This window comes from Molothrus aeneus, chromosome 19 (genome assembly GCF_037042795.1).
Source record: "Molothrus aeneus isolate 106 chromosome 19, BPBGC_Maene_1.0, whole genome shotgun sequence".
NCBI classification, from domain to species: Eukaryota; Metazoa; Chordata; class Aves; order Passeriformes; family Icteridae; genus Molothrus; species Molothrus aeneus.
This window is the reverse complement of record NC_089664.1, coordinates 6,700,397-6,726,832: the sequence shown is the minus strand read 5'-3', so window position 1 is coordinate 6,726,832 and position 26,436 is coordinate 6,700,397. Positions and strand designations below refer to the sequence as shown.

The window sequence follows — 26,436 nt, the reverse complement described above, 5'->3', positions numbered from 1 at the left end:
TCTGTGTTTCCCCAGGCAGGCTGGCTGCAAGCAGGGGCATGAGGAGCTCAGTGGGAGCTGCGCTCCCAAGACGCGACAGCACAACCGAGAGCTTTCCCTGGGAGCACTACATGCACCATCACCAACAGGCCAGGGCCAGGGGGCATCTGCAAAGGACTGGAAGCTAAAAAAGGCAGGGATGGAGATGCAAGTCATTGGATTAGAGCTAACTCCTCGTGACAAGAGCTGATTCATCTCCAGGAAGCCTGTTTCACTCACTCTGTTTTTTGAAATACTCCTCCCATGCTTTGCTGTAATCGGGATGGCTGTTCTGCTGCTGGCTCTGTTGGCCTGTGCAAAGATGACAACAAGGGGCATGTCAGTATGGAACAGGTGACAATTTCCAGCCAGTGACATCTACCTCTCCACTAGACAGGCCCTGGGTCTACCCCAGCTGCCCAGACTTGACGCTTCAGCTTTCACTTTTCTACAGTGTTGGGCATCTTCAGTTCAGGGGAAGCTGAGGAAAAGCTCAAGTTCCTGACCTCAGCTCATCTGCTGAAGGGCATGAAGCCAAATGTCACCCTGCTGGGACCTGCTCAAGCCAGAGCACGTGGCTGGGAGCTGCCCAGTCTGCAATCAGCCACCCTGGGCTCCCAGTCTGCTTGCACTCAGTGCAGGAGAGCTGAGACACCTGACACAGCTGAGACTCGTCACCTCCACAGAGCTGCCAAGGGAACTGCCATGTTTTGAGTCACCTCACTTGTTTCTCAGGTGCTGCATCCTTCACCCCTGCTCTTCTCAGTGGAGCAGAGCTGAGGGACCCCTGTGAGCAATGCCCCTCCATACATCCTGCACACACACAAGCCTCCACAGCACGACCTGCACAACTTTGGGGCAGGCACTCAGCTCCCAACTCCTCAAGGTGCCATGAGCCCTGCACAGGACACAGCCAGCTCCACTGCCAGGGGGCACAGCCAGCTCCACTGGCCATGACCAGCTCCACTGGCCACAGCCCAGGCATCACTAAAGAGGCAGCCACAACATCCCAAACAGCCTCAGCTGGCTCATGGTGTCAGCTCCCGGCTCCTCCACTGCTCCAAGGGAAGCAGTGCCAGTGTCTCCTCACAGATCCCAAACCTTAGGCTCCACCCAGCACAGACTCCCCATCTTTGAAGCACTAAGACACCTACAACCCAGCACATCCAAGTGCCACAGCAGGGAGAGCCTGGCCAGTTGGGAGAGAGCAAGGATTCCCTGGATCCCAGCAGGAGCACAGAGCCCTCAGTGAGACACGGGACACACAGCAGCAAACACAGCAGCTGGGAGCTGCAGAGAGGCACAGCAGGAGTGGGGAGCACGAGCGCTGGGGACAAGGAGAGGCAGGGACAGAGGACACGGGTGGAGCAGAGCTCTGCCCATCCCAGCCCAGCCCTGACGCCGGCCCGAGGGGGGCTTTGAAGTGGGGGGAAGGGGAAAATAAAACACTGCAAGTGTGAAGTGGGTGGAGGGAACAGGGCAGCAGTGTCCTGTCCAGGGGCATAAAAGCGGGTTAAAAGACTTGACCAACGCTACAAGTCAGGACCTTTTCTGGCAGAGGTCAAGGCTGCCTCAACTGTCCACCTGCTAATGCCAACAAAGGACCTCCTTCAATGCCTTTTCTTCTCGGAGAATTACAGTCCACAGCAGGCTGAAAGGACACGCAGCTAAATGCATTTCACAGCAAAATGTTTCCCCAGCCAGTTAATTTATTTAAGATGGGGGAAGTAATTAAAATCTAAATACATGTGTAGGGGGTGGGGGTCTGCCCCTCCTCCCACAAGGAGGGCACTGGAGGCTGTCCCCAGGACGCCGGTGCTGTGACAGGGCTGACAGAGCTGTGACACACAGGCTGCACTCGGGCCATGGACCCTGCACAAGGCTGTTTTCACATTAAAAAGTGCAAAAGCAGGTATTTACCTATTTTTGCAACAATCCTCCTACGCCTTGGTGAGCTCCACCTGGGCACCACTGCAGCAGAGAAGAGTGGTGAGGGTTCTTAAAGCATTGTGTGTGTCCTCCCTCCTCACCCAGCCTGCCTTCCGTGTGCCTGGCTACAAACAGGAACAGGGAGCGTCCTAAGCATCCATGGAGCTAGAGAGCCAACATCTTCCATCAGGTTCAACTGCAGAAATAAAACACCTGCCTCCAAAAGGCAGCAGTGTGGGACTAAACCCACGTGGGGAAGGACAATGGCAAGGCAGGAAGCTCCAGGGCTTTGGGAGCCACCTGAACCTGACAGTGCAAATCTGCCCTGGAGGATGAGCTGCATTATTGGTCATCAGGGGGCTCAAGGGGGCTGTGGTTCCTACAGCAGGCTCCAAAGCCAGGAGGGGTGAGCCTGAGACATGATTATCTGCTGCAGGAAGGGAGATTCTTCTCTCCCCAGAGACTGGTGGGCAGCATGAAGGGATGGTTCAGGGAGGTGAGGAAGAAATTAAGTTACCAAGGTGAGTTTCTAAAGGCATCTTACAAGACAAAGAGCAATGCAACTTTGTAAGCATTTCACCCAAGGCTCTATGGAAGATAAAAGTTAAATATTTTTGTGGAGCTTTCCCTTTCCCCTGCTGCACTGACTGCTCTGCTTCCCAAAGCTCAGGGAAGTTCAGAGCCCTTGGGGATGCAAAGCAAAGGAGCAGAGTAACAATTTTTCCTGTAAAACAAGGTAGTGAGAAAATACTCTTCTTCAGTACCATACTATTCCACTACTGCACAGAAGAAAAGTCCACTGAAGCCCACCACTGCATTTTAATGTGCTGAAACCAGAACAACTGCTGACCTTCTCCAAGACCCTAGAGCTCAAAGGGAAAGTCATCATTTCAGGCTGTAACTGCTAAGAGAGAGGACTCATCCAGAGTTAAACACACACTTCCCATGCAGGGTTCCCATGTGCCACCACAGCACACATTTCAGAAGTGCAGCAAGTTAACAAAGCAGCACTGAGATTTCCAGATTTCACATATTCACAATGTCATAAACACTCAAAGGTGATCAGGGTTACAGGGAATCACAAGTGCAATTGCAGGCATTGTCCCTGCAGTGATTCCTCTACCCTGAGCACTGCAAAGGGCAGGAATTTATACCAAAATTCAAAATCTGCTTCATTGCTAAATCAGCCTTAGCAGTGAAAAGCATCTGCCATTAAACCCCCTTAAAATTAACTCTCCACACACCTTTTGGTGCTTAGGTTTAGTTTAATGAGACCAGACAATTAAAAATTTGTATTTCTTAAAATATTGTGACTACAAAGGTCCTTTGGACATTACCACCATCACCTGAGCTTTGAGATTACCAGGCAGACATGAATCTGCTCTGTTCAGGGCAAACCATTCCTCAGCTGTTGGAGATACAGGATGATGCAACTACAGCATCACCACCAGCATTTACTGCTAGAATTATTCTGAAAAGGCAACTCTCCATTCCAAACTGCTCAATTTTCACTCAACAGACTTTCAGGAAGAAATGACCAGTACAGGAGCCCTCTCTAACCTTCCTTCCATTTCCTGCATCCCTCTCCCCTGTTGCTCCATCAGTCTGGAATTTGAACAGTAAGAAAAGCCTGTAAGGAATAATTAAACAAGAAAATAAGCAAGAAATTATAAGGTCAAGAACAAAGAGATGGGAGGGCTCAGCACCTGTTAGGGAGAAGTGTGGTTAGCAAATCCTTCCCTGGAGAATCCTGGGGGAAGAGAGCCACAGGCAGGAATGTTTTTGTAAAGAGAGGAACAGACAGCAAAGACCAAGTTTCTACCCAAGGAGCAGAAAGAGGCAATAAGCACTTAAGCACACAAAAAGCAAAACTTTTCCACGTCCTTCAGCTCGTTCTGAGCTCAACCACCACCACGTGCCTCCACACACCTCTTCTGCTCTGCTCAGGAAATTGTTCTGCTGTTTTCCCACACGTGGTCTCATGGGTGAACCTGCCTTTTGCAGGCACAAAGCAGAGACTGCAGAGGGAACACCAACCCTTCTCCAGGTCCTGGTACTTACTTGGGACTTGCTGTCCAGGCTGCTGCCACGTCTGGTAGGTACTGCCCCAGCCCTGTGTCATGAACGCCTGAGGACCACTGCAGAGGACAAAAAGCCATGCTCAAGTAGACAATAAAATACTTACCAAGCCACAGACATGAAGCTGCCCAGAGAAGAGAACTTGTCACTTATAGTCAGCAGCTGCTGATCAAACAGGCAACATGGGAGCAAGAGGAAAGCAGTGCAGGTGTGAACTGCAATGTCCTGCCTTGGTATCAGTCTGCTCATGAAGCCAAGGTGAAGATACATCACACTGAACAGCACTCCTTGTGCTCTGTGCAGTTCAGGCTTCTTTCCATGCTCTAACTTCACTAGAGATAGGAATTTTGGAGATGCTAATACCTACCTGTGCATCATTTAATAGATGAAATCTTTCCTGTAGCCAAGCTTAAAGCATTGAGCTCACTTGCTTTTGCTTCTGAATGCTCAATCTTTAGAAGGCTCCACTCATACCCCACCCCTTCAGGGCCCTCCACCCTTCTCCCAGCACTTTCTAGCTCCCAGCCATTCCCCCAGCCCATGGTGAGGAGATGCAGCAGCTTACTTTTGATGAGGTGTAGCAGGTGCTTGGCTGAAGGGACTTTGACCAAATCCTCCAGGTCCACCCATGCTGGTACCCTGTCACAGAATCCACAGATATTTAATGCCAGCTCCAAGTACAGAGTGGAGGCAGCTACTATGAGTAGTAAGAAAGGAGAGAAGACAGCCTGGGACACGTGGATCCTGAGGTTGGTGTCAAGCCTTCTCCTCTCAATTCAGCATGAAGGCAGCTTTTCAGCTTTGCCACACCCCAGTTCAGTATTTTCCATATTTTTTTACCTCATTTAGTAGTACTGCAGCTTTATCAAACTTCAACACCACAGCACTGCATTAAGTGTAAGATAAGTCATCCTGAATCTACTGAGAAAGTTCAGTGTTTTACTTTCAGGATGATGCTGCCAGGACTGTGTCATTCTCACACAGTGATACTACTGTCTCCCTTTCAAAAATCTCCTCTGACAGCCTTTTCATACCTTATTACTGCTGTTCTTCCCTCTCATACAGCTGTATACACTACCCAGGATTATGTCAACAGTCAAATCCTTCTGGGACCACAGCAAAAATTAACCAAATGGATGCTGGAGGGCCATCAAGTTCAAGCCAGCTGCTAAGAGGCAAATGGTTTTGAAGCTGAACAATGCAAGCACGTGCATTCTGTGCCATCCTGTGAGTCCAGGCCTACATGTACCCAAGAGTGACAACAGCAAGTCTGAAAGGGACAGAGCAAGAGAGCAGGGATGGAACTTACACCAACTTTCTCATCTATGAGATGTCTAGCGAGCTCGATTTGCTGGGGGACCCCTCTGATTGTGAATATTCTTACACCAGGGTCTGTGTTTGGGGGTGGGTTTCTCTGCAGCTCCACGTGTGCTCCTGACTGCTGATTTATGCTCTTGATGTTCTCACCACCTGAGGAGAAAAAAAGCCAAGACATTAGGAAGGATATTCAGCATCTTTTTCCATAAAATAATATCAAAGTCAGGTCCTGGGAATGGATTACAGTTTCAGGCACCTTCTGTGTGCCTCAGGAGAGTGAGGCTGAGGATGGCAACAGCAAGAGAAACTGCAGCACCTGAGCTCATGCTGCTCCTTTAGTCTACTTCACAAGCATAACCTGAAACCTTGAGCTTCTGTAACAGTTTTTGGGGTCATGGATGATGCTGCTTAAAGAACACACAAGCCCCACTAAGTGCCCACTGCCAGGCTCCCAACAAGATGCAGCATGACTGGGATACACTTTGACAAAACAGATGCAAAACCTGCACTGACTGAATTCCATTGCTTTTGCACAGCTGCTCAAATCCTCTAGGAAATGAAGGTCACCTGCAATCTAAACATGCTGGTTTTTCTTCTTTTTTCCATCACTAAGGCAAAAAGCCACCAGCCACATAACAAAGCTTAAGCCTTCTCCCAAACATGAGCTGTTTGACAGGTTATTGCCTTAGAGCAGCCCCTGCTTACAAGGTTTGCTATTCACCCTGCAGCCACACATCCCTCCACAGCCATGGCAGCACTCGATTCCAGGCTGTCTCCTGCTATTTCAGAGTTAGCTGTGCATGCAGTGAACATGTCTGGCTCGTTTGCCATCTGGATGCACAAGAGCACAGGAGTGCTTCCAGCAGGATGCAGCAGGGCCAGTCAAAGTGGATCTGATTTCCTCAAGACCTGCTAGGTCCTGGTCTCTTCATGAAATTTGCTTAACAAAAGCCTCAGCCAATGTTACAATGGTTCAATTCTTCTTTTGGAATCTCACACAACTTACAGACCAGCTCCACTCAACTGGAGAAATTAAAGGGTGTGGGGAAGGAAGGGGTTTTACAGCTTTTAAAACCACAAACCAAAAAATCACCAGCTCAAAGGGTAGACAGCAAGCAGCACAGAGAGCAAAGGAAACTAACCAGAGATTTTTGTTTGGTTGTCATTAAAAAGAACCTCCAAAAATAAACGCCTCAATTTTGCTCACATTTCCATCTCTATACATCCAGCACAATTTCAAAACAAACTGTGGATGTTGCAGACACTTGTTCATTTCATTGTAATGGACTCGTGACCTTTTTAACATTTTAAAGCCTTCTTGGGGAAGGGAGGAGGAAAAGTTGCCAAAGGGCAATTAACTCTTTCTAAATGAATTTTTGAAGATGCATTTAACAAAAGATAATCATGTCACATCCCTGGGCAGACAACAGGGATTGTACTGTGCAGCCAAAAGCCAACCCACTTACTTTCAGTCAAGCATGGGAAAGGAGTAAGATGAAGTTTCAAAACCAAGAAGGGTTTTTTTTTTGTGTCATGCTTTTTTTGTCTGATGCAGATTTGTTTGAAGCTCTGTTTTTTACATATCGAGGTGAGATCTGAATCAACAGCCATTTCATCTGCTCAGTGAAAACAGAGGACCCTTTCAGGCAACACAATTTGAAGGAGTGGCACAACTTCTTTACTGGGTGACAGAGGCACAACCAGAGGTTGCTACTTGCACTGCAGACTAGTTTCTCCTTCCAAAAGGGGATTAAAAATCGAAGCATTCTCAAACTGGAAGCAAGGAGAATACAGATTTCAAATCATTGCCCCATTTAGCATTCAGCACCAAGCCTGTGGCTGTTGGGTCTGTTTCTACAGCAGCTCCCTCCTACACCACACAGCAGAATCAAGTCAGCTGCCTCTCCAGGTTTGGTGGGAGACTTCAAGCTTTACCCCCACTCCAGAAGGACTCAGTGCCCTTGTCCTCTTCCCCCTGCAGCCTGGTACAGGTGGAAGTGCTCCCTCCCAGCCAAGCCACCCTCCAGAGGATACAGAGGCCGTGACGCAGCCGCGGTGCCGGAAGGAATCTCCTCCCCACGGCGAGGTGACTGCTGGGCACATGGTGGCTGTCTATAGAGCATTCATCCCCTCCATTCTTCCACCTGATGGGGGGCAGGAGCGAGCCAGGAGCGGCCTCCCTCCCGGCTGGATGTGAAATCCTAAAGCAATTAATCAAACCTGCTCAAAGGCCGGGCTGACAAGAGCCAGGCCGGGCGCGGTATCTGTCAGGATTGCTGTATTTATCATGGAAATCCAGGGGGGCCCAGGGAGTCAGAAGCTGTTTCCAAGCACCACCAAACACAGACAGACTTTGACATGTGTATGGTGCTTGCCTCCACCCTTCCTCAGGGCCTTTGGGAAAGAAAAGCTGCACCTTCCCACCCTGCAGGGAAAAAAGCCATGCGCAGGATCTGCAGGCCACCTCCTAAAAGCTCACGCTCCCAAGCTGAGATGCCCACAAGAAAAAGGCACCAGGTCTTCAGTCACGAATGCTGCAGAAATTGAGCTGATAAACTTCCCAGCCTCCCTGTTTTCCCTGCTTCTCAAGTGCTCACATGGAGCTGGGAGCACAGGAGCAGTTCCCAGGTCACATCACACACACCACACCTGGGTGCCCAGGGCACTTGGCTCAGCACTCTTTGCTTGGTTGCTGATCTCGAGACCAAGCTGAGGGCCCAGAGTCCTCAGCCAGATTTTACAGAGGCCAACAGCCCCATTCTGTATTCACACCCAACAGCTGGAAACTGCTCAGAAACTGTCAGGGAGTGCAAAGGTTTTGTAATTGGTCACTGTTAAGAAAGCCCCCCTAAGATCCCCTCTGCCCTGCACTGCCCCACAGGCAGCAGGGGTGGAAATAACAAGAATTGCCTGTCTTGCATCAATGTGTGGAGAGTGCAGCACATCCACGCTGGTCCAGACCCCAAAAGGCAACGCTACAGCCATCACTCACTTGACAAAAGTGAAGGCTGCAGCAGCCTAAGAGCACAGGCACTGTGAGAACACCGATTACAAGGTGGTATTACAATGCTACCAGCACTCAAATCACCATACAACTAGTAATTAGTCACTCCAGAAAGCTTCTGATCTGGCCAAGTAAGAATCCCTATTTTGCTGTTGTGGAAACAAAGGTAAAAAGCCACCCTTCACCCCCCAGTGAGGCTGTGCCAGGCCTTGCACTTGAATGCTGGGACATTCACTCCACTACCTGCATTTATCTTTTCAGCACACAGTGCTCTCTATAGTCACAAATGCTCCACTTCAGTGCACTGCTGAACAACAAGTGACCTTTTCTGATCCTTTATTAAAGATGACTAATGGATACAGCAATAAAGTTTCATTATAATTTGATTTTTCTGTACATTTAAGTCTCACTCGTGGGCTTAAAATTTACTTTGCTTGATCTTTTGGCCAACTGGACTGTTCAGTGAGGACAAGCATAATCACTGCAATTTCTGCATAATGGGGAAAGCAGGTGGTTTTTCATACTGAAAAAAAAGTTCTCAGGTTTGTGAACAGGCTTGTGGCAAAAAAAAAACAACACCTGAAACAACTGCAGCTACAGGGCTGACCTGCCCATGTCCCTGGTCATCCAACAGGGCAGGAGCTCAGGGTGCTGTGGGGACAGGCCCATGGCAGGGAACAGCAGGGACGTGCAGGAGGGAAAGAAGCCACAACAAGTCTCACCACAAGCTCCCTCCTGCCAGGAACACTCAAAGCCACTGAAACTTGGCCCAATGCCCTCAAGTCCCTGCCTCCTTTTCTGCTGCAGCTTATCTATTCCTATTCTATTCTCTGCTGAGGCTGAAAGCCAGCTGTGATTACTTAAATACTAGTTCAGGCATATGTCATTCTTTCTGAAATAAGCAGATAGAAAAATGAAACACTGCCTTAGATAGGTCAGTGCATTAGCTCAGACACATCCCAGCAGTTCAGAGCTACAGAGCTTGTCTGCTCCTGGCTCTACCCTGAGTCCTGCCACTGCCCCACATGCAGCTCCTGCTCTGTGACAAACTGAGTCTGCTGCTGCTGCTCAGTTTTATAACCATCACAGGGCTGTCCTGATTGAGAGGATGACTCCTCATCCATCTCCTGAGCATGGAGAGATCCACTGGCCAAGCAGCCAAGGGGCCTCCAGGGCAGTGAACACGCTCAGCCAAGTGGCACAAGGTGCACCAGGCTTCTGTGCCAGGTCAGGTGCCAGCAGAGGCAGAGAAATCCTCCTACTTCACTTCATTCATCACACACTTCAGGGGCTGGAAGTAGCTCCTGTTATTAGCACACCCAGAGACCTTCCATTTCCTCACAGAGCACTCACAGAAATCCAGCACCATGAAATGACTGCTCTGCTTGTCCCTGATAAACTGTCCTTCAAACGAATTCTCTGTAAAAAGACTCTACAAATGAACCTGCCTTTTCTCAGCCAGCTGCTTGTTATAAAACAAGCTTATTTGACAGCTCTGCATTAAGAGCCTCTCTTACAGCTTGTGAACAAGGGCCTGGAGAACACAATTATGAGTGAGAACACCACAAAGACAACAACCACAAGCACTTACAGCTTATTCCTACGCTGCATTCACTGGGCACCAAACACTACAATCACAGAAAGCTTCGCTGTCAGGCAGCAAGAACATGATCATCCTGAGAGAGAAGGATTGCAAGCTGTGGTATTTGGAGTCACCAAACCCACCTTTGCCTATAACAAGGCCACACTTGTCAGCTGGAACAGTGTAGGTGATTTCCTGCACGCCCCCAGGTGCTCCAACACTCCAGTCCCCACGGCCACGACCTCTTCCTCGGGCAACAGCCAAGCTTCCAAAGCCATCTCGTTCCTGACAAGGCAAAACATGTGCATCAGTGCTTTTATGCTGGCACCAATGCACATTAAAAACAAAATAAAGCCAGGTCAGTTAAACTGCCTCATAATCAATGGCATTGAATTGAGATATTCCTGGACCTCAGTTTCACAGTCAAGGTTTGAAGCACTCTAGAAAGATGCCAAGTAATGTAGGTTGCCTTCCTGATTCAGGAAGATATTTTTATTTTTAAATGCATGCCTTTACATCTGCTGAAATAAACCTATAAATAAGCATCAACTACTAAAGGACTTTCAGTTTGTGATGGGGGGGGTCTCTTTAGAGCAAACAATGGATCTTGGCACTGACACACACAAAAGCTGCTTTCCAACCCTTTCAAGTGTCACCCTGCTGGAATTACTCAGCAGAAATGTACATTTTCCAAAACTTCCAAAGGAAGCTTTTAAGTTCAAAGGCACTTAAAGGACATACCCATTTTGGGTAAGAGATTTTTCCAAAAAGAAATGCCATGGGCAGTCAGAGGCTATCATGACAGACCACAATATTTAAGTGAGTCATTACAGCAAGTTATGAAATCAAGTATTCAAACCAGGTATTGGGGCTAGAAGAGATATTAAGATGGACAAATTACGGACCTTTTTGGACAAATTATGCTCAGGTTTCTGAAATGGCCTAAAGTTTTAATTCCTCATAATGCAAAGGGAATATACAACCTCCTTCAAAAGCCTGCCCTAGTACTTCACCTTTCTTGCTCTTGTGCAATGCAATGTTGGTGTGTCTTAGAGCACAGTGACACCATGCCTGGGCACTCAGCACCTTCCTGTGCCTCCACCAGACCAAAGGGCTGGAGGCTGAAGATGAGGCACCACTGAGCACTGGCAGTGCTCTGCTGTCTAAACAGAGCCCCCAATCACTGTCTGATGCTGATGGACTCCATTCCATCAGCTCACTGTTTCCAAACTTAACAGCAACTAAACAGGAGATAGATGTGGAGCTATAATGATGCCTCATAGGCCTGGGAATAAAAGACCTTCCCACAGCTCAGTTAGCCCACGTGACATTAAAAGAACTTCCATCATAAAGAAACAAACCTCAAACCCAGCAGCTCTGGGCAGCAGCATGTGTGCCCTACTGGGGAAAACTGAACACTGCTGCTTTTCAGAAGCTGGCCTCCATCCCTCCACGCAGCCCACATTCCCAGAGAGCACTTCCAGAACCCACCTGTGCCGTGAGGATGAGCTCACTGATGATGTGTGCTGCGTGCTGACACCGATCGGGGAGCCCCATGACCTGCGCGACTCTTTCAGCGCTAATCCCATCATCTGTGGAGAGAGGGGGCAAAGACTCAATTAAAAACAGAAAACATCCACTCATCAACAAAAGCTTCCTTCCAGCACCAACACTGCTGGCAGCATTTTCACACCACAGAACTATCCCAGGAGCTACTGCTTCCCTCCACCTTCAGCCCCTCTTCCCTGGACTGCAAGAAGACAAAACCCAGCCCACACTGCAGAGGGAACAACACTCAAAAGAAAACACTTTCAAATGTCCAAAAGCTATGAAAGAGACTGATATAATTTTAAGAGGAAAAAAGGCAGCTTTGATAGGTGATCAGACAGCCAAGGACCCAGAGAAAGTTACTCAGAATTAATCAACTCCTGATCCCCAAAGGCTTTAATGTCCTGAAGGAGAATTCTTTAACAGGAAATAAAAGATTTTTGTTATTTTATTTATCTGTATAATTACCACTCAAGACATGACTGTTGTGACATCTAATGTTTGCAAATGAGCTGTACATAATCTTACTCTCTGAAAACCAGGAAGTGCATGAGGAGGCAGCACATCACATTTAAATGGGTTTCAGAAAGAGACACAATGCACCTGTAAATGAGGAAAGCCTGGCTGCTGGAACCCAAAAGTGGAACACTGGTCAGAAAGCAACGGCTCTCCATCCTCACACAAACCTGGTTTAAATTGAATCCTAACTCCAGCATCATTCTGAATCTTTTTGATCATTTCTCCATTTCTTCCTATCACAATTCCAACAGCATACCTGGGCACAGAGACCTGATGGGAAAGGCAAAGGAGTATGAAAGTGCAGAGAACTAGACTGAATGACTCTGATTTTACAAGGAGACGCTCTTAACTTTGAGGGTGGGCCATGTTAGGCAGCTCCAGGCTACAGAACCGCATCTCTCGAGAAAAACAAACACGTGGCCACAAATTCCTTCCCCACTAAATGAACTCTGCACTACAAGAATGCAGCTTCAATTATAAAGTGCCATCTGGGAGTCCATGAGAACTCCTCCTCTTTGCAGAGCCAGACTCAATTCTTCTGGCAAAAAAAAAAAAAAAAAAAAAGAACACAACACATTTAAAAAAAAGCTTACAGGTTACAAGTGCAGTTGGATGACTCCCCCCAGTACCCATCCCACAGGGAGGTTAGCAGAGCACTGAGAAGCAAACGTACCTCTATGCTGCCTCCTCCCATTCTAGCACTGAAATCACTGCGCACGCCTCGGAAGTCTGCCTGATCTTTCTCTCGGATGATCTCCAGTACCATTTCCCTCGCTTGCTACATGGGGAAAGAAGTTACAGTTAGCTTCAAATTCTTCTGCTTGCCCTCCTGGTGTTAGGGCCTCAACATGGGGAATGGTCAGGCTTCAGGCAGGGGGATCTCCATCTGCTGACAGGAACAGCAGTCTGATTTAGGATTTCTTTTACCACAGCCTGTTCTCGATGGCATCTTCTATGTCTGACAAAACCTGCCAGGTGCACAAGGTGGCAGTTTCTTGGGTGCAATTGCTTCCTGCAGTTTTTCAAAAAAGGTCCTTTAACTTTTAAAATATCTTTGGAAGTGGATGCCCTTTCCTACTGATAGAACTGAAACCAATACAGTAAGGTAGAAGCTGTTGGTAGCATGGCAGAGGTCATGCCCACTAAGAGCTACAGAGCACATAGTAAGGAGGCTGCTGGGCACCACTGAGCTTACTGACTCTGAGAAGTTAAGCCCAAGTCTGCAGCAATCCAGCAGGACATTTTCTGAGACAAAAGGATATTTTTCCTACCTACTGATAGCACTCAAGGCCATTCACAAGCCCAGCTAGTCAAAGTCTACACTGGAAACTAGCCAACAGTATTCACCAATAAAATAAAAAAAGCCCATATGTCAAACCCCAGCATTTGTTTCTCTCTACTACCAGTCAAGCTTTTGACATCTTGGTTCTGTTTCCAAGCTTGAGGACAGTGGTGAAACTCTCTCCTTTCATTTTTACATATTTCCCATGTCCTCAAAGTATTTTCAACAGAAAGAAGCAACTCAAAGACATTTCAGAGATGCCAAGACAGAAATATGAGTGATGGAGAGATTTCAGAAGGATTTGAGGAAGTTAAGAAACACTATGGCAGCATCCACAGAATCCCACCAAACCCAAGGATTCATCGCACATCTTAAACACTTCCTAAGTCTGCTCAGCCTTAAGTGCCTCAAAGATCTTCCAGCCTGTGCAGTCTCCATGTTTCCTTGAATGGAAGATGTGACAACCGCAAATCTTGCACAGCAGAAGCCATCTGGGAAGTGGCAGCATTGAGAGTATGATTTGGTTAAAAGTAGCCAGACTGTCTTTAAACTCCTTTTGCACAGTGATACCTCCACAGTAAGAATTTTAGGGGGAAAAAAATTAACTCTAAAACTTGCAATAAGAGCTTTGAAAAATACTACCCAAACACAATGCCTGGGCAACATGAACAGTTGCAGCAATTTATGATTAGGGAGATCCTATGAAACAGAACTACTTCTATTGGAGACAGGAATGCTAAGCTAGATTTAAGTACTTAGCAAGTTATGAAAGGCACTTTCTGAGAAGTGGAACAGGCTGTGGCTGAACTTTAATGCTCTAATTCAGGTGCTCCCATCACACAGCAATCCCCCAGTCTGCAGCTGATGGGGGGATTTTCTCCAAACCACAGGCACGTCCACATCTGCAGAACCCTGGCACAAGGAGACTGAGGCATCAATATTAAGCAAACCCCTTGGTTTCAGGAGTTGTTGTGGGACTGGTTTTTAATTACCTGTGTCGATTGGCTGTCTGAGGTAGTTTTGTGAAAGGTTTGCTGTCTCAAATGTGTGATTCAGTCACTAAGAACCCATTTGCCTGAGTGACACAGAACTCTCTTTGATTTTTTGTCACACAGACTGGAAAGCATTTCAAAACTACTTTCTCCAAACCCTCCTCCTCATCTCTACTCTTACCCATGTGCAGCATTTATGTGGAGTGACAGCTCCTAAGTTATACTGTAAAACAAACTCTGGTGTTTTAACTTGCTCTACTCAACCTTACAGAACAAACAAAACCAGGAAAGATTATCACATTTACATTTGGATTTGACTCCATTAGGTGCTCACAAATACAGCCAGGTTTGAATTTCTCCTCAGTTCTCTTGGGGAACCAGTTTGCTTTTGTTACATACCTGCACTTTAAATGCATCTCCAGTAATACGGAGAGGTTTATCTGCTCCAGTAGGCAAAGGACCATCTTGGATCATAATCATTTTCACACCTGTTCGCTCCTGAAGAAAAAGCACAGAGCAATTTTTCTAAGCAGAGTCCCTAAAACAAGGGACTAGATTTTGGTTATTAAACATTATGAAGGTCAAACCAGCACCGTTACAGAACGCACAAATTCAGGAACAGTCCTAGAGTGTAAAGGACTGCCAGAAACTGCACTGCTCCTGAGGTTCTCAAATAGCTGAAATCCTTGCAAGAACAACCCCCTCCACCTCAACTACTGACTTTCCAGCCCTTTCCAAAGTGTGTAGCTGTCTGCATGTAACAGTTATTAAGTGACCAGCCTCCAAACTGTAAGACAGAGGTCTAATAAGGGCACTCAAAACCCCTCCATTTTTGACCCTAGGTGTTTTGCTATAACCCACTATTCTTTAAAAACTTGTACCAGATGGAGGAATAAAGAACGTCCAGGAACACAGTTGATACATAACACAACACTTAATTAGAAAGGGGTGGGATGAGAGAAAAAGATGACATATGGCAGCTTTACCACAGACCAGCAACAAAAGAGAAGCAGAGCACTCTACAAGAGCATGGCTGGCATTAAAAATACTGCAGAGCAGAGCAGACATGGCCCTTCCTTGGCTACAGGGATCCCCTCCTAAACAGCACACACCAAGTGTTATCTACAGCACAAGGGTTTCTGTCGCAGTTCTGGCAGAACTCCACTACTTGTGTAGCTGGGGCCACACTGATTTTGTAACAAGAGATTGGATTGGAGTCCAATCTCCGAAGGCAGAAGAGTAGTCCCTGCTGGAGAAGGTTAGAGCATTCAAGGCTCTCCATTTCAGCCTGTTCCAGTGGATCTAGAGAAGCTGCAGTAGGGAAGAGAGCCCTCAAGGAAATGCATCTTGCGCACCTGCAACTGTTTTATTGTTTCACCTCCTTTGCCGATGACTAGACCCACTTTGGATGCCGGGATCAAAATCTCCTGAATGGTACTGTTGCCATCAACATCGTTGTGAAAACCAGGTCCGTTGCGACAGCGATCTACAATCTGCCCCAGAAGCCGTTTTGCTTGTCTTTGGAAAAGAATCGAGGGAAACAACCATTAGACAACATTGCTCCACGAGACCAAGAGACCAGGAACCATCGGAATGGAGAGGAGAAGTGGAAAGATGGAGGAAACCATAGTCAGCACAATGTTTGCCCTTTTTTAAAAATAAACTCTTTGATGTCTATTTTCCCCTATCATGATTACTTATAAGCAGTTTGATTTTTGAAGGGGAAGAGAAAAGGAAGAGCAGCAGCATGCTCTGACCTCTTAGGAAGTTAAGGACAATAGTTGAACTACAGCATTTGGGATGCTTGCTTCAAATGAAGATGCTCTAGGTTTTAACTTTTCTAACACGCATACAATAATAAAACTGAAGCTCTGGTCTCCTTCTCAGTCAAGACAAAAAGACACACACTGCTCTGATACTAACACAGCCCATGGATTAACCATTCTCTGATCAGTCACAGGCAACTGCTTTGCTCTTCTCTACCTGCTCTTACCAGCAGCACCAGAACACTGTCCTAACACAGCCTCTGCTCCAAGCAGTAGGTGCTGAAGCTACACCACGAAGCAAGGCAGGGATACTGCAGCAGCCACCAGTGAAAGACTGGGTTCTTCTACTCCTGGTGAGAAGAGACACACAAAGAAGCATTTGGGAGATTAAAGATCCCTTCTCTAAAATCTTTAGCATGTCAGAGGTAACTGACAGGGTTTCCCTTCATCTTGAAGACTCCTATACCAGCACATCCCATTCCTGCCCTTGTCCCACAACCCTTCTGAAAGCAGAAGAAATTCACTGGTTCCTTGTACAGCCTAATGAAGCACCTTCCCCTCTCTCCACTTCACACCAAGCCGTATCAGGCACCCTAAGGATGACTGAATTCTCTCTGGGGATTTGAAAAACCAGTACAAACTCATCCCTTCAAGCAGACATTCCCCCAAGGCAGCTCAGGACGTGGTGCACTGAGGCTGCACTCAGAGCAGAGCACTGCTTGCCCTTGACTTTCTCACAACAAAAGGGAAAAGGTGGAATTTCTGGAAGCCTGCTTCAAATGTCCTGGAAAAGTCCTGGGACATTTTATTCATCTGCCTTCATATTTAGTGCAAAGTTTTTTTAGTGACAATATAGAGACCACAACAGTTAATACACAACATATTTCAGATGAGAAGGGGTCACTTGGAAATTACCCTAATTAGTTTGTCACTGGATATAACTAATGAAAACATTCCTCACAAAACCCTTCTCAAAGAAGTCTGACACTTAAAATGGTTTCCTTACTTCATTTTCTTTTTCTACAAGTAGCCTGAAAAACCTAGTTCAAACAACCAATTTGTCAAGAATTTTGCCACAAAAGTAAATTAAATTTCACTTAATTCCATGTCCATGTTCTGTTTCACAAATTTAATAGTCTCACTTAAGATTTACTCCTATTTTATTTAAAGACAGCCTTGGACATGAGTACATTTAACTGCTTACTTCAGAACCATGAAGTTTTAACTACACTTCTCCCCCATTTTCCCACAACTGCATCTCATGAAGCATCCCAGCTTTTTACTATTTCGCTCTTGTTCTTAAATATCCTTTGCTAAAGGGGGAAAACCACCTCAATATCAGCAAGAATACACTGCCTGCCCTATAATATGAGATTGCCAATTATATTTGTTGGGGCTCACTGCTTGCAGTATTATGGTAGAATAAGGAGATTTAAGTACCCTTAGATCTCTTTAGGAATGGAAGAATGATGAGTGTCTTCTCTTTAGAGAGACAATCTTTGCACCAATGTATTTTCAAACGCAACTTAAAGATTTCCAGATGGATTTTAAAAAACCCACCTACCCAAAGGCTGGGGAGAGAAAGAGCAGCTCCATATGTTAAGTGTGTTCCTGTAAGCCTGAGGATCCTGGATCCAGTTCCAGCAGGAGGTCCTCAACTGGTTTGTGAGAGTCTCAAACTCAGCTCCTGGGAAGGGGGAGGGAGGAAACACTGTCCCTAAAGTTTCTATAGGTCTAAAGATAGAAATCCCTGCTGGCTGGCCACTTGTCTCTACCATGCAAGGAGCAGAATCAAGACTTGGGTTCAGTCCTTTGCTTCTTGTTGGCAGCAATGCAGAGACAAGCACCCAGTGGGCCTCATGCTGCTCTGCAACAACACCAACACCTCCAGGGTATCCTGGAGTGGCACCCACAGGCTCTGGAGGCCTCATGCAGCCCTTCTTCAGCTGGAAGGATGCTCATCTCAATAGGAGTAGGGAAGCGAAGGGGAGAAGAGAAGTGCCCTTCAAGAGCTTAGCTCAGTATCCTGGAAAGCTGCAGTTACTAAAAAACTGCATCCTAGGTGCCCTAAGAGCAACCTCACCCTGAGGAGGGGAATTCCAAGGAAATTTCTGCAGAGGAGTCAAACTGCAAGTGGAAAAAAAGCCTTTGAGGTGCACAGTTTAAAGCATCAGACCAAGAGGTTCTATGCTCCAGAGACCCTCAAGTTTCTCTAGGCCAACATTTGCTGGTGTGGCTAATAACCAAGTAGCACCACTGACAGAGCACAGCATTAGGGAGAAGAGAAAGAAGGAAAAAGGAGAGAAATGAAATCAGAACTCACTCAATGCTCTCTGGTGTCCCAGTGAGTACACAGGGCCTCTCGGGCATCCCACCACTGTCTGCAAAGGAAACAAGGAGAAAACTTGAGGTATATGGAATTAAAAATGTGGCAGCTATTTCAGTGACCATGAAGCACCAATGGAAGCACCTCCCACCTGCACACATAGCATGCTGAAGAATTCAAAGACATCCAGGATCAACATATTTTAAATGATTTACTGGATGTCTGCATTCTTTTAAAGCCTTCCCCACCAATTAAAGGGAGGGGTAAAAACTCAGATAACATTGATCAACAGTTCCCTGCACAGCACTGCAGCACAGGCTTCCTCAAAGCCAACTGGCACCAAATGACCCCATTTGGAAGAATGGTCTCATTTCTATGATGCAAAGCAAGCCGTATGGAAAGCTGCTGCCAACCCTGCTGAAATGTCCTCTGCCAGGAGCTGGAGCTGACCAGAGCAGTCAGAGGCAAACCACAGAGCTGAGCAAAGTGCCAAAACTCAGCAGCTCCAGGTCTAAGCACAACATGGATTGTTCATTTGCTCTGCAACCATCTGCTGGTGAAAGGCAGTTCCCTCACTGTTCCATCCCCCAAACCACCTGAGCAACCTGTTTTCTACCCTGCCTGGGAGGTGGGTCCCACAACAGCTCTCCCATGGCTGTCTATATCCATGCTAATGGTGATAACACACCCTGAGCATGGAAAGTGCCTGATCTAATGGACACAACACCCTTTGACATTAAAACCTGTTCACCCACCACACAAAGAGGGGCTTACCTGGAGCAATTTGAATTTTGCAGCCAGACTCTATCTGGATCCGTGAGATCTGCTCTCCTCCCCTGCCGATTACTGAAATGAGTGCAACAAGCATCAGAACAAACTGATTTTCCTGGAAACTGCAGAGCACCTTCCCCCTTTTACTCTGCTGCAGCTTTCTATAAAGGAACAGTTTGACTCCAGGACTGCAGAAAAGCATCCACAGCATTACCAAATTTATTTATTTATAGCAGAAAAACATTAAAATACTGCTGAAGGTTATTCTATTTGCTTGGAAAAATAAACCAAAAAAGCCTGTCTTGCACAGGAATGGAAAGAAATAAGCATGAAAGAAATAAAGCACTAGTCTAGGTGATGCCAGGAGAGTAATTTAAGTACATTTTGTTCAGCCTGAACCAATAAGCCAGTTATTTGGAGTACTAAAGAAGGTAAAGACTTGTTTCTTTCTAATTCCTATTTTACTGCCATTTTTGAATGGACATGCTATTTGGCTGTCTGCACTCAGACAGAACCACATCCTGAAATGCTCTATCAACCTCCAGGGAACACAAATATCCCTCTCCCTTAACTCTCAGAGTTAAATTGCTGTTTCACAACAAGACACCCAGAGCACAGACTGTGCCAATCACCATTCCCACCCTTCCCAGACTGCAGAAACAGCAAAGCTGTCAAGTCCACCACGTATTCCTGGCTCAGGATGCTCCCAAAGAAGCATCTCAGGTGCGGGGCTGCATCCCTCCCTGAACCAGGGTGAGACACAGATGATGCCTGCAAGCTCCCCTCTCCCAGGGCCAACATCCTCCACGTGTAGCACCAGGAGTGGCAAAAATGAAGAGGTCTGGCAGGAGAGGAGGGAGCTTTTCCTCTGCAGGAATTTGAGTTCTGGTCTTACAGTGGCTTTAGAGTTGGGACAAAACTTGGCGCGCTATGGGGTAATTAGCAGGGCCTGTTATTTTCCTCTTTACTCTCCATATATCAAATTGGAAGGGATACACAGAGAGCCAGCAGTGGAAGAGTCTCTGCAATCACTGCAGTAACACATCAGCAGGAGGTGCCATTCAAAGCCAGAGTAATGATCATTAAGAGGAAGAGAGAAATTAGGATCAAGCTTGAAAGAGAACAGCATCAGGAATGCAAATCTAGGAATAACTCTGGTCTGGTTGTTTCCCTGCAGCAAATGTGTGAGGAATTTAAAATTCTGTTTAACTTGCCTTCGGTCAACTCATATTTTAACATTTAAATGTTGTTTTCCTTCCTCAGCTCTCACAGTTTTGCATACTCAAAGTAAAATGTTGCAATGAAGGGAAATAAAGTCACTTTTGACTTGTTTATGTACTGTGCTAATGGGAATTCAAAAGAGAAAATCACTAAAATGCCCAGTAACTTGTACCAAACATTCTTGTTCCTATTACTGGGACACCAAGCTTTTCCATGAAGTTTGCATCTGGATTTTAAACACAGATCCTCTGTTCCCCATGAAGACAGCATTAAACAAGGCTTATCCAAGGCTAATAAACACAAAAACTTGTGTCAGCATCAACAGCATTCCTGCACAGGAAACACATCAAGAAGCATCAAAAGCATCCAAGGTACTTACTAAACCCAACCATTTTATCAGGCACTTTGAACTCTTCTGTTATTACAGCCCTAAAAAAAAAAAAAAAAAAAAAAAGAAAGAAAAGAAAGAAAACCCCAAAGTCATTACAAAGAACAATTTGGAAGAAACCACAGCCCTGCCATGGAGCCTGGGCTCAGCACAGGGGCTCTGCACACACAAGTAAAAGCACATCACTGTCACAATTCTTTGTTTTGGAAGGGACCTCTGATGGTCACACAATTCCTCCTATGCTGGATCCATTTCCAGTCTGTCTCTGGTATCTTGAATGGAGCTGACGGAAGAAGCTCCTTCTGTCCTTTTTGCTCCAGACAGATTTAACAAAAAAAGCACAAAGTTTCCTCATCACTGAGCCTGGACCTTCCAAGCAGCAGCGTCTGCCCAGTGCTTCTGGATATTCTCTTCCCAGGGACACCAACCACAACCAGCCCTGACATAAATCCCCCTTCTGATATTCACAGCTTTGGTGGTTTGGGACTCTTTTTCACCTGCTTGTCCTTATCATTCTTTTCCTTGGAATTAATAAAATTGTCTTCAATTATCCTCTGATTTCTTATTATCCCTAGACTTCCATACCTATTGCTCTTTGGACATTTTCAATGCATCTGCTTCAAAACAAATCACTCAAAGCAGTTTCCTAAGACCTGGCCATAGTCAAGTAGAAAGGAGTTAACTTGGATTGTTCTTTTGTTTAGCTTTTTTCTGTCTTGCAGGAAACATAACCCCGTGAGAATGTGGAATTTGTAAATATGCATTATATAGAATTTGCTCAGCAATCTCAAAAGCAGTAAAACATCTGCATAGTTAAGTTCAATGCCGCTTTTGTAGGGAGGTATATTAAAATATTCCTTTTTTTTTTTGCTTTAGATAAGTTAGAAAAGGTGTAAAATACACGCTAGACTTGATTAGCTAAGCTGCAGATAAGTACTAAAACTGCCTATTCCTTTCTAGGATGCTCTAGTAGGACATTAGCTTTAACCTAACCATTAAAAATTTAAGGTTCTACAGCCTTCATGCACACTGTTTGTCCCTTCTGCTGAGGCCCCAACAGCTGGTTAGGATGGAAATGCACTACTATTCACCTTCAGGCTAATCCAGCTTTAGAAATGTTCTTCCCTTCAAAACAACACAGAAAACTCCTCAAGAGCAGCATTTGAGAAAAAGTGAGAATTTTACATTTTTATTGGATGCTGAGACATGCTGGATGACAACTCATACTTGCTTCAGTCCTCCCAAACCATCTTTGACAAAGGAGTCATCCCAGGTCATTTTACAGCAACAAAACTAAATAACAACAACAACAACAACAACAGTAACATGTGTCTGTTTGATCTTCCACCTTTCACCAAAATGCCAGATCTTTTTCCACTTTTTCTGCCTTGCACCTGCCAGGGCAGGGGAAGGGAAAAGAGAGAGAATTTCTTTTTTTCAGTCCTGCAGATTTGCAGAGACCAAATCCAAGTTTCACATCAACTCCTCTTTTTTCTTCAGAACAAACAACCCAGGCTGTAGAAAACCCAAGCTGACAGTTTTTCCACATTCTCAACCTCTGACTTCCTAACACTACTACAGATGGTGGATCAATAAACAATTAGAATTGATCAATAAATAATAAAACATAACCCACTGCTTACCTTTGATGTACCAGGGCCCCTAACTGGTTACCTACTGTGGCAGAGAGAGAAAAAAGGGAAAAAAATCAAAGCATTAGCACGGATAAACTAACTTCATCCCTATAGAAAAAGAGTTCTTACCGTTTCATCAAAAAAGAAAGAAAAGCAAAACAGTAATTTAGGTTCAGTGGCTGAAATGAATGCGTTATGTGCTACAAAACAGGAGGGGATTTCTTGATCAACACACACCACAGCCCAGTGTCCAGCTGAACACAGGATAGGGAATTGATCCGTGTCTCCCCATGCTGAGAGTCATGGGAGAAAATCCTGCCTGCCCAAATCCAAATCCCTGCAACTAACCTCCCCCCTTCCCAAATTAAACCCAAAGTAGTAAAAAAAGGGAAAAGGGGGGGAGGGAGGAGGAGGGAGAGAAATCTGAAGGAAACCAGTGTGCATTAATAAACAAGAATAAAAGCCAAGCAGCCTCAGAGATTCCCTCAGTCCAAGCATTGACAGGGCTGGCACATACTTCTCTCAGTGTCTCTGATCTGTGCTCCATGGAGCCCACTTACACGGAGACCTGTTAAAGGAATAGGGCTGTTAAGTAACCTCGTGGCACCCAAACACTGTTTCAACCTGACAAAACACATGTTCTTGAACACATTCCAGGAATTTCTGCCATGCTAGCTGGTGGTCCATCTCTGATTAGCAATTATCTCCCTACTGACAACCCTGAGACAGACTTCTCCCCCCAGCCCCAACAGATTAGATCTTTCTTCCAAATGTTAATGGGGAAAATATCATTAGACCAACTCATGCAAAGTAGGAACACGAGCCCTGCTGGGCTTCCTACTGGACTTTGCCTGCAGCAAACCAGCTAAAACGCAGACCATTTGGTGCTAACAACCAGTTGAAAGATTATATTGCATGCCTGGAGGGCACAGAACAAAACAAATGAAACTGGCCAACATGTGAGCTGTGAGAATAAAGATGCTGTTTCAAACTACCTTGCAGCAAGCTGCACATTCTTTGACCTGAAATAAACTGGCAATCAGCTGGCAGGGATAGAAAGTGGATGCATCCCACACTCTCTAAATCTGGCAGAAAAATGCATCAAGTTTGTGGCCAAACACTTTACTCAAAGAAAACAGACAAAGAGAGTCAATAGTGTATTTCTGTTGTGTGTCAATACCTTCATGATAGTTCAGGACCAAAATATTGACAATGTTTCTGTTTTATTACTCTCTCCAGCTCAGTCATAAGACAACTGCTGTGTTAATTGACTCATTTAGTTCGTCTTTGCATATTTTCACCCTGAATATGAAAAGCTCTAATTTGATAATTGTGAATATTGCAGTTGAAAAAGGTGGGTGATGTAATGGGGAATATTTGCTCTGGCTGATAAGCTTCTACCACAAAGCTGAGCAAATACAACCAAACTCAGAATATTTCAACTCCACGCAGCAGGTCTGGTGGTACTGGTGTAGTGTGGGGCTGCCACAGCCAAGGCCACTCATTATCAAGATGCCAGAAAGAGTGGTTTTAACTCTGCAAAGGCTGTATTTAAATCTCCACTTCTCATTTCAATTCACCAGAACTGCTCTCTTAGCAATCTGTTCCGCTGCAGCCACTGCCCACAAATTATGAGACAGATACACATCCTATAATCAACTCCCAAAGTTCATGCAAGGAAGGGAAGAGCCTTCATTTTGTAACACAATCCTACACTTGAAAAAGCCAACTTCTGATGGGAAACCTGTACCAGCACAGGAAGTGAAATCAGTAAGGGAATTAATGCTTTAGATGCAGGTAGCAATGTCTCTCCAACCCATTCTGAGTTGCAGAATGCAAACAGAGCAAGCCATTCACCCCTACAGGGAGGTATCAGCCTTAATGCATGTTTGTTGGACAAATCAGTATGGAAAAATTATGCCACAGTAAATTATGTTAGAGACCATTCCTTCCACAGTTCACAGATAACTTCTCAAAAAACTGAGATTGAAGGCAAATGGAGAGAAATGGAAATTATTTACTTCAAGTCATTTATGATTTCTCTCTGTTTTGAGGGAGAAAAAATGATGTGGCTCCCAGTTCCAACAACCTAAAGGTCCATTCCTTCTCCAACATGCCCATTTTTCTCTGAAAAACAGGGACTAACAGAGAGGCAGGGCTGGGGCAGCCACAATACTGAAAGCTGATGCACCATTCCACTGTCTCCCTTCACACCGAGGAGGGGGCTGAACTCTGACAAGCCACATACATATTTCCCCCTTTTACATCTATTCAGTACAATTTAACTGTAACTGCAGTCATTTTATTGCAAATAAGGAAAAATACTGAATAAAATCAGCACAATTTCCTATTAACGGCACCTGCTGGTTGATAACTCTTCCATCTGCTTTACGCTTCACCTTAACTGAATTCTACCTAACAGACACTCAAAACAAATGTGGATTTTTCTTCCACCCCATAAAACAGAGCAGTGCCTCCCACTAAATTAATGTGCATGATGGGAATATACAATCTCTTCAGGAATATCTTCATGGCTAGAATAAAATCAGAGCAACACATCTCCTTGAGAGCAGTGGAACAGGGCTGCTTTGCTTTTCATATTTTAGAGCCAAAATGGGATCATCCTAAATTTTAGAAAGCTACAAAGATTGTTATCCTAATTCTCCATCATTAAATATTGATAGGTTTTTCTTGAATTAAATAGTCAAACCCTAATAATTTTTGTGTGTGATTTCACTGCAAATCTTTGGAGGTTTCTTCCCCCTCCCTTAAACCACCTCATCTAAAAAAGTAGCCATCTGTAAAGTTACAATTTAGGAACAGTGGCATTTTGTGTATTAACCAAAATCTTTTGCCAAAAGATCTGGATTTTTGCCCTGGTTCTACTGCTGCTGCAGATGTGTCAGAGCATCAGTACTGACTTCCATCAGCAGTAAGGGATAGAATTCCCTTCTGCCCAACACTATTTTCATTGAAAACACATTGGAGGGAAAGAATAAAGTACTCTGTACAGCAGGATCAGGATGTCATGTTTGAGCCCTTGGTTCTACTACAATCAAATTTTATTGCACCAGAACAGGTCATCTCCAGATCTGGATGTACCACAGCAGCTTTGGGAGGAGAGAGGAGTGGAGAGAGGGGGCTGTGAGGCTTCTCCAAGGTCTCTCACCTTTGTTTTCCCAGACTCAAAGGGTGCTCCAGCCTTCAGCTGTAATGCTGCTGCTTAATCCTCTGGATCTCACAGGACACTCCTTTAAAGCAGCCCAAACAAAGGCTAATGCTCTGTCCATCAGTCTCTTTGCAGCAGCCTAGACCCCTGCTTCCTTTGAACAAAAGGAGGCTGCTTCTTGAAAGGTTATTTAGCATTAAACAAACTTATTAATCTGTGCTGATAATTAGAGGGACCCTTTAATTAGAATAGAGGCCAGGGGCAGCAGTTGGCCCTTAACAGGTGGGCTGGGGTCTGTCCTAGCAGCAGCCACAGGCAAGATGCCACCAGGTCTGTCTGCAGCTCAGACTCACCTGTCCCCAGTGCTCCCCTTCACTGAGAAACATTAACCCCTGCAAGTGGCCACAGAAATGCCAGCTGTGACTTCCCAGGAGCAGTACAAATAAACCTGATCTCTTCCCTGCACTACAGCTGTTGGCAGACTTACTTTCAAGTTGTTTCCAGAAAGGGGGAACAAAAGAAGCCAGGGAAAAGAGAAACAATCAGTCTCAAGGTCCATCTAACAGCAATGAGCCTGGTTACCAGGGCTGGTCCTTCTGCTCCTCAGTTCAGATGAGGGTTATGTTAAGGGAAGTGCAAAAAGCACTCACACATCCTGGTTTCTGACATAATAAATCTGTTTTTCCTGGAAATGCTTGAAAAGCAGCTGAATTTGTTTTGATGAACACACTGACACCTGTCTCAAGACCACTTCCTCAGCTGGCATCAGGCAGCCACAGCAGCAGCTGTTTACAAAAACAGATGGGAAGAATTAGACTGTCCTGAAAGACAGACAGTTCTCCTGTCACCTTAAACACTTCCTCTGCAGACAATTTTCCAGCAGTATTAGGA

General features: G+C 45.5%; 1 protein-coding gene across 6 annotated transcripts in view; it reads right to left on the bottom strand.

The window, feature by feature from the left end:
• FUBP3 (far upstream element binding protein 3) overlaps positions 1-26,436 on the bottom strand; it is a 39,226-nt gene that overhangs the window by 2,934 nt on the left and 9,856 nt on the right. Inside the window, exons 3-17 of one of the 6 annotated variants that reach the window (XM_066562731.1) lie at positions 22,894-22,944; positions 22,386-22,419; positions 20,734-20,783; positions 19,137-19,208; positions 18,360-18,417; positions 15,626-15,788; positions 14,670-14,768; positions 12,670-12,774; positions 12,164-12,266; positions 11,421-11,521; positions 10,073-10,214; positions 5,336-5,496; positions 4,592-4,665; positions 4,009-4,085; positions 259-330 (exon numbers count right to left, since the gene is read on the bottom strand). In XM_066562731.1, coding sequence (XP_066418828.1) covers positions 259-330; positions 4,009-4,085; positions 4,592-4,665; positions 5,336-5,496; positions 10,073-10,214; positions 11,421-11,521; positions 12,164-12,266; positions 12,670-12,774; positions 14,670-14,768; positions 15,626-15,788; positions 18,360-18,417; positions 19,137-19,208; positions 20,734-20,783; positions 22,386-22,419; positions 22,894-22,944 — 1,362 coding nt within the window. The remainder of the gene's footprint in view (positions 1-258; positions 331-4,008; positions 4,086-4,591; positions 4,666-5,335; positions 5,497-10,072; positions 10,215-11,420; positions 11,522-12,163; positions 12,267-12,669; positions 12,775-14,669; positions 14,769-15,625; positions 15,789-18,359; positions 18,418-19,136; positions 19,209-20,733; positions 20,784-22,385; positions 22,420-22,893; positions 22,945-26,436) is intronic. The other 5 variants (XM_066562733.1, XM_066562736.1, XM_066562734.1 and 2 more) reach the window with 5 other exon arrangements.